At 43.9% G+C, this 8,358-nt stretch overlaps 1 protein-coding gene across 1 annotated transcript in view; it reads right to left on the bottom strand.

Moving 5' to 3' along the window:
- EPSTI1 (epithelial stromal interaction 1) overlaps positions 1 to 8,358 on the bottom strand; it is a 97,925-nt gene that overhangs the window by 67,783 nt on the left and 21,784 nt on the right. Inside the window, exons 4-5 of the mRNA XM_049647454.1 lie at positions 8,237 to 8,310; positions 7,511 to 7,594 (exon numbers count right to left, since the gene is read on the bottom strand). Of these exons, the coding sequence (XP_049503411.1) occupies positions 7,511 to 7,594; positions 8,237 to 8,260 (108 nt within the window). The 5' untranslated portion in view covers positions 8,261 to 8,310. The remainder of the gene's footprint in view (positions 1 to 7,510; positions 7,595 to 8,236; positions 8,311 to 8,358) is intronic.

The raw sequence follows: 8,358 nt of genomic DNA, 5'->3' as shown, positions 1-8,358 counted from the left end.
GGCTGGCATTCAGCTCACCAAACCCTAGATCCCAGCACAGGGTGCTTCAGCGCAGCACAAGTATCTTTTTCTATGTTCCACAAAAGTACTATCAATCACCAACCTGAGCACCCACAGAACTGACCACCTGGATGAAGAATCTGCTTGTAATTTGCACAAAGGCAATGATGGGCTAGTGGTGGCCCCGGAGAGGGAAGGGATATTCCCATAACTTACAATTTTTTCAATACACAAAGGCATGAGAGAATTAGCCAATTTAAGGAAGCCTGGAGCAGCTCATGGATAAATTAAAAGGTGTTCGTAGTGACACGGTGGATGATAAGGTTGAGGAAAAGGGAAGGGGTGGTTACAAAAGAATTTATATGCCAAGTGAAGGAGTTTGGGCTTCAGTAAAGGCAATGATGAGCCATTATGTTATTTTAAGCAGGACAGTAAGCAGCTCACTCTGGAAGCAGTGTAGACAAGTGAGCTGCAGAAAGCACCACAAACATAAAAACCAATGGAGCGGTTCTCACGGTAATCGGCCCATAAATTAGGAGTCCCAAACTAAGGCAACAGGGACAGAGAAGGACGGGCAAATTCCAGAAACATTCAGGGGCCGGATATAATAGGACAGGGGGAAAATAAGAGGAGGTGGACTACATCCATAGAGAATGGGTGAGGCAAGGGGGAATAGTACAGGGTGGCCATTAAGAGCATCAGAATGAACAGAAGTTTCATTTTGAACTTACTGGATTTGAGCTCTACTTGGGGAACATCTGGAAAGAACTATCGAGCATACGGTATAATACATGGTTCTGGGAGTCAGGAATATGGGCTAGAGATACAGATTTCAAAAATCGCCAGCACAAGCAATAACTAATCCTTAAATGTGTAAAAGTGAGGACTTTTACCTAAGACTATGGTGGCACAGGCACAGGGATGAGAGACGACCCCACAGGTGGCACCTGGATAGAACATCAGTAGCAGAAAAACATGAGGGAAACAGATCTGGAAATCCAGAGGGGTGGAATTCGAAGGACAGAGTACTTAACAGTTATGATATGACGAAGAGTTTAAGTAAGGTAGGAATTAAAGAGTCTCCATTGTTGTTGGTGGTGGTGGTTTTTTCAATTAAGAGCACCTCTGGTGTTCTTAGCTAGATCAGTACCGTGGAGTACTAGAGACAGAAGTCAAACTCAGTCCACCAAGGGACAATTAGAGGGGAGAACACAAAGACAGCAGGTTCCTAGGCCAGCTACGCTCAGCATCACCTAAGGGACATTTTTTTTTTAAACAAGAGCTTCTTTGGTTCAGGTGATTGCTAGAAGTCAGTTCACAGACTGGCACTTGGGAACCAAATGTGGTAGAAAGGCCTTCAAGCAGCTGAACCACGATGCGTGGCACAGAGGAGTTGAAAGGAAACCAGAACAGGGAGAGATCCTTTGTTTTTAAAAGAAGAGATTTGAGCAGGATTTTACACCAAGAGATTGAGGGAGTGGGGTTGGGACAGGGACAAAACAGGACAAAAGGAGGCTTAACCGATGGGGCAGCAAGGTTCCTGAGGAGATGAAAGAGGAGAAAACAAACACAGGTGGAAGCATCTATCGTAGCAATGAAGAAAACACTTTCTTATTTCTCCTGAGATGGGATAGGAGTAAAAACAGCGAAGGAAGAGTAAAGGAAACAGGAAGATAAAGGTGCTTATGCCTGATGGACTTTTTTGCCTAGCAAGTGAGAGAGGAGATCGTGAGCTGAAAATGAAAGAAGACAGTAAGAAGAACATGAGGAGAGGAAGATCTTGGTACTTAGGGGTGGGCCAGGAATGCAGAGTAGGTATTGTTAGAGACCCAGCTGAGCGGGAAGCCCACAAATCTGGTGGGGCAAAATTACAACACACACACACACACACACACACACGTCATGTGTGTTTGTTTCTCGCCAGCAACCTCGTTCGTGTAGGTTTAGTAAAAATGAAAAAATGGAACCAATTCATATGTAACACAAGAATAATTCTTGGCCTTCCACAAAACAGCTTGATACAACAGACTCAAATGAGATAGTGTTAAAGCACTTCTTTTCCTTTACAACGAATTAGGTTAAGGAACCCCTAGTCGGTGATTACTACGTACTAGGCGTTGTACTAAGGGCTTTGCACATACTGTATCTTCTAAGCCTTCCGGTCCATTGTATTATTACTGTACCCATTTTGCAGATAAGGGAAGTGAGGCATAGAGAAGATAACAGCCTACCTTCTTAGTAGTACCTCTATATTTCAAAGACATACATCCCAACGTTAGGGGATTAACGGGATCCTACTAGATTTTAACAATAGGCACTAACTGCCCACACTAATTCATCCACCATGAAATGTAAAACATAGGAACCATATTTCTGGGAAACACTAGTGTTCCTTGAGATGTCAGAAATGGACATTTTTCCTAATTTATAAAGACAATATTGAAAGTGGTTCCTCAGTGTGGCTTTACCCTGCAATCTGTCTTAAACTGTTAGCCCTTGCTATTACACGCTTGCTAGAAATAGTGACACATGATTCCTTAAAAATATGTATAAGTATGCATCTCTGCATCTACTTATTTTCTACTCGTTGGTTCCTACTTCAGTCTACGGCATGAAAATTAACTAACAAGGCTTCTCAGGGCCGGCATAAAACCCAGTGACTCCCGGTGCTCCAAATAACTATCAGCTTTATGACTTTTGGTTTAGCGGAAAAAAAACAAGGAGAGTCATCAGGTGCCACTCAGATCTCGGGCTGGCCTCTGCCCTTTCTGACGTTATGAGACCCCAGGAGGTTCTGTGTATTAAGTGAAAGTATTTACAAACTAGATGCCACTGTGTAATATTATCTCAAACAGAAGTAGAACAAAGGCAGAATCAGAGTAATCCGGGAGGTAGGGAGGTTCTTTAACACGGAACCGGAAGGTTTTCATTTTGCAAGTTTGGGGGGGGGGGGGGGGGGGGGGGGGAATCGAAGTATTACCTAATTCATCAATAGGATTATGGGGGGAAACCGCAGTGGAGGTCTGCTCCCACAGTGCAGAATTGTACGTAAAAGGCCTTCTGGGAGGATTATGAAAATCTGTCTACTTATGTTGCAGGATCCAGTGGCAAAGAAAGTACTTATACCCCTGTATGTGTAGTCGTATATACAAAGTACTCGTACACTGCTTTTATGTAACGACTTCCTTTCACTCTGACGTTCTAATTTTCGAGGTATTCTCTCTGTTTCATGGAATTCCAGGAAGAGAAATGAAAACATCATTATGAAGCCGCATTTGCCAAAACTTAGTGGCTTCAAAAAACACGAGTTTACTAATAATCTTACAGCTCTGGAGGTCAGAAGTCCAAGATGGTCTCACTGGGTTAAAATCAAGGCGTCAGCGGGACTGCTTTCCTTCTGGAGGCTCCAGGGGACCATCTCTGTCCTTGCCTCTTCTAGCTTCTTGAGGTCATCTACATTCCTTGGCTCGTGGTCCCTTCCCTCTATTTCAAAGCCAGCAGCGGCAGGCCAAATCTCCCCCTGCTAACATCTCTTCACGCTCTCAATCTCCTGCCCCCCTCTTCCAAGTTAAGGACCCTTGTGATTACACTGGACCCACCTGGAGAGTGCAGAGCTCCACCTGAAGGTAAGTTGATTAGCAACCTTAATTCCACCTGCAAATGTAATCCCTCCACTCTGCCACGTAACGTAACACAGTCCTAGGTTCCAGGGATTAGAACGGAGGGGCAGGGGAGGGGTCATTACTCTGCCTACCACATGGGCTATAATCTAGTTTTAAGTCAATAAGTATCAGACATATAATATGCCAGATACTTCATGAAACTATTGCCCTCCTTAGCCCCCAGGCACTTGGCTTTGGAATGTGTGTGGTGGGGGGAGGTGAGCGAGGCCCTCTCTAGCTTAGGGCCAAGCAGGGGTATACTGATAAACTCAGCAACCTCCTCTAGCAAAGAGGAGGAGGGGAAAGTTGATTTGTAGCGTTTACTGATTTCCCTGGTGAAAATACTCCCAACAGGGAGGGTTTCAAGCTACCACAGTGAAGTCAACTAGTTTACAAAAATCCTGGAAACGTAACAATCCACTCTCACAGGTGGATTTGAGGAGGCTCTCGTACACCAGGGGAAGAATACATAACATCAACCTAGTCTAGGACTGGGAATAAAAGTTTGACTAACGTATCCTAGTGCCCTTTCCAAATTTCCCCTTCACCTATAGGGCTAACTCTTCCTGAACCCATTGACAAGATCGGATACTAAAGGGCTGGCTGCCTTTCACAACCTTCTGCTTATTAAAGATCAAAGAACACCCCCATGTGCTAGCAGAGAATAGTCTACTTGACCCTCACTCACACACAGGTGGTAAGCAATTAGAGGCCCAGGGTTGGGGGGGAGGTGACCCCTCTTGGGAGAGGGGAAAACTGAAGGGCAACAGGGTTAAGACAAGAGGCCAAGCTAGGGGTTCTCAGGTGGCAACAGGCTGCTCAGCTTCTACTTGACTCGGAGTTCCTGGACAGTAGCCATTCGCCTGGGGAGGAGGGCGGTATTTTGCAGGCTGGTGTCCATATGTGTGTTTGCCGTGCATTTTAAAGAATAAATGCTCTATAAGCACAGCCATTATTGCTTCCCTTGGCCATTTTCACACTGGCAATGTGAAGTATGCCATTTCTAGATGGCTAATGTCCATTTTTCTTTTATCTGACACACGCTACTAAATAGGCTCACATTTACTATGAAAAGCCACAGATTTATGTACAATAAGAACAGCTAGGTCACGGTGGCAGCGCAGGGCAATTAACCAAAGAAATCAGGTCTGTAGAAGGACCAGGGGAGGCTGCTCCTTATCTTGTTATGTAGATTACATTAATGCTCCTCGATTTTATATGCACAAGAATAAACTGGGAAGCTTATTAAAATGCAGGTTCTGGTTCAAAGGCTTGGGGATCTCAAGATTCTGCATTTCTAACAAGTGATGCCCATGGGGCTGGTTCAAGGAACATCTTTTGAATGGGAAGGATCAACATATCAACTTTCTCTCCCCATCTCTCACTTTTGGACAAAATTATACCAATAATCATTACAATTATCACATTAGAAAAGCAAATCCAATTAAGATTTCTGTAGTTAATGATTGTTATACACCTAGTGTTATAGTACAACTTGGAAAGAGGAAAATGCTGCTTTTACTCAATGTTAAATAAGACCATTTCAGGGGCACTTGGGTGGCTCAGTTGGTTAAGACTCTGATTCTTTTTTTAAGTTTATTTACGTATTTTGAGAGAGAGAGAGAGAGAGAGAGAGAGAGAGAACCAGCAGGGGAGGGGCAGAGCAAGAGTTGGGGACATAAGTCTGACAGCAGAGAGCCTAATGCTGGGCTTGAACTCATCATGACCTGAGCCAAAGTCTGACACTTAACCAACTGAGCCACCCAGGCATCTATCTAACTCTTGATCTCAGCTCAGGTCATGAATTCCCAGCTCCTGAGTTCAGGCCCCTGGTTGGGCTCTGTGCTGACAGTGTGGAGCCTGCTTAGGATTCTGTCTCTCCTCTCTCTGCCCCCTTTCTCTCCCCCACGCCCCCCCTCAAAATAAATAAATAAACAAGCTTAAAAAAAATGAAGACCATTTCGGCCACTAACATTTCTGAATAGTATACATTATTTGATCCCATGAAGAAATGAGCTATAAATAACCCACAAGTCAGCTAAGTATGGGTATTAAATGACAACTAGTAAATGGCTTTTAGAATAAGAAGTTGCAACACAGTAGTTCTTCAGGATCTACAAGACTCTTAATTCAATTCCTGGTGATGATCTGACGATTTTCTTAGTTCCAACTGAAATGCAGAAGGACTATGTAAAGGGGCCGTCTCCTCTACAATCACAAGACCAAAGTGTGAACTTCCCTTTGAAGAAAAATTGGGAGGGGGCGGTTGGATGAAAAAGCATGGGGAACAGAGAGGTAGAAAGACGAAATCATGTTTTTAGAGATTAAAAACAAATTAGTGTCACATAAATCTTTTCAGTGAAGGTGTAATAGCTGATCAATTGGAAACAGACTCTGCCAGATCAAATTTTGTGAGCAAACTTCCTATATTCTTTTGTCTTACACCTCCAGCATCTCATTACAGTTCCGCATGCAGACGTCCAGTCTTCTCTCTACCCTAGAGCCCACATCTCTGCACTTGACAGATGTTCCCGGAGCCGTGAGGGAAGAAGAGGAGGTGGGGCTTAGTGTAGAGGCATGGCAGAGAGCTGCCCGAGATCATACAACATAACAAGACACCTTATAAAGAAAGACAGTCTGCTCACCAGCCAGGTAAACAGCAGGTAAGGCTCATACACTCTCATGTGTTTTACAGGCCATCACCTTTCGGCTTCATTAACTGTGACTGGTAAAAATATCCATTGCTTGGTAACCAGGCTTAAATTTTGACCAACACTCAATCTTTAAAAGAAAAAACGAAAGGGAAGGAGGGAGGGAGAAAGAGCTACACAGACAGACAGGCAGGAGGACAGCAAGAATAGGAAGTGTGTTTCCATGACTTATATTTGCAGCAGGTGCCAAACTTGGTGGTCAGTATCATGAGCCAACCCCTCGCCCCCATACCTCCAATACTTAAAACCTACTACAGCTTAGGACCTTGTGGGAATGGGAGGAGGAAGAAGGGTGGGGGTAGAACAACACTACATTCTTCCTTCTTCTGTAGCAGAAAAGCATGTTTTAAGAGATATTTTTTGCCAAGCTCTGGAAAGAGTTATCAAAACTAAACACATCACTGTGAGCTTTATCACGTCACTAATACTGAAATGCAAATGCAAATGCAAATGCAAATGCAAATGCAAAAAAACACTTTTTCCTGCACCGGTAAGAGAGGCATGTTCACCTATCTAACACTCACCCTGGAAAAGGCAGTGCACCATGAATTGCTGGTGTTACTAACCGCTTTGCCTTCTGGTCAAATACACAGCCACTACTTGATCACTTGCCTGGGAGGTGAGATTGTGTGGTCACTAAGAACTCCAGCTCTGAGGGGCACCTGGGCGGCTCAGTCGGTTAAGCATCCAACTCGTGATTTCGGCTCAAGTCACGATGTCACAGTTCCCTGCGTTTGAGCTGTGCTTGTGCGTCGGGCTCTGCACCGAGAGCACAGAGCCTGCTTGGGATTCACCATCTCCCTCTCCCTCTGTCTCCCACTCTCCTTCTCTCTCAAAAGAACTAAACAAACACAGGAAAAACAAAACAAAACAAAACAAAAACCTAGCGCTGAGGCCAGTCTGCCTGTATTTGAATCCTACTTCTCCTATCTACTGGCCGTGAACCCTTGGGCAAGTTACCTACCCTCTCTGTGTCGGTTTCCTCATTTGTAAATGCAAGTAATAAGAATAATCTATACTCGTAAGGCTGTTTCGAGAATTGAACGAATTTGCATACGGGCGGTGTGCAGAAGACAGCCTGGCACACACAGGGAGCCTTCGGTCAGTGGTAGCTCACCATCCGTTCCACTATCTTACCTTCTGTCTCTGAACTGCCTTCATCTGTTGTATTCTGGCCTCTTCCACTTGCTTCTTGATTCTTACAGATTCTTCTCTCTTTAGCTAAATTGTATTGAAATTACAGAGGACAAAAAACAGTTACTATTTTTCAGTCTGAACCTCTGGAACACGAAATTATGATGAGAGACAAATTACAGTATTGTTTGTGTTCTACCTCGCCATGATGATAGGCTGGCATTTCCCACTACTAAGATCACAGAGAATTGTCAGGCTGCATCTCCTGTCCGTGACATTTCTCTCATGGTTCTTCCTTGGTCTCTGTCTCTCTGTCCTCCCACCCCACCCACTCAGGTTGGGGAGGAGAGACAGCAGATGATATTTCCTTATTATAAAACTCATATGCCTCATTATTTTTAAAAAGTCACTGGCATCTTCAATCTTTTCTGTACTACTTTTGTGCAAACCCATGTTCTTGGTGCAAAACCTTCAAAACGTGGCAGGGGTTGAACTATAAAAAATAAATCCCTTTGTGAAGGGTCCTGCTGACTGATGTACGACTTGGATAAGAAGTCTAGAGAGTCGTCTCTTCATTTCTTACTTCCTGACTTCTTTGATTTTGAGAGTTTCCTTTTGTAATCGGTTTCAAGGTTTTATGCTTTTGGTAAATGTATTATTTCATGGCGACTGAAAGTGCCAGTACTCAAATTCCTTGCCAAAACTGAACTAAAAGAGATGGATTCTGACCTTTTGTTGGTATTTCGATTGCATCAGTTGGAGTTGTTGTTTCTGTCTGACTTCAGCTTCTGATTGGCTTCCACCTACAGGGAAAAAAGTCACAAAGGTGAAACATGAATATTAAGCTGAAA

The sequence above is a fragment of the Panthera uncia genome, assembly GCF_023721935.1.
Source record: "Panthera uncia isolate 11264 chromosome A1 unlocalized genomic scaffold, Puncia_PCG_1.0 HiC_scaffold_16, whole genome shotgun sequence".
Classification (NCBI taxonomy): Eukaryota; Metazoa; Chordata; class Mammalia; order Carnivora; family Felidae; genus Panthera; species Panthera uncia.
Note: the sequence above shows the minus strand (reverse complement) of the source record. Positions and strands in the feature narration are given on the sequence as shown.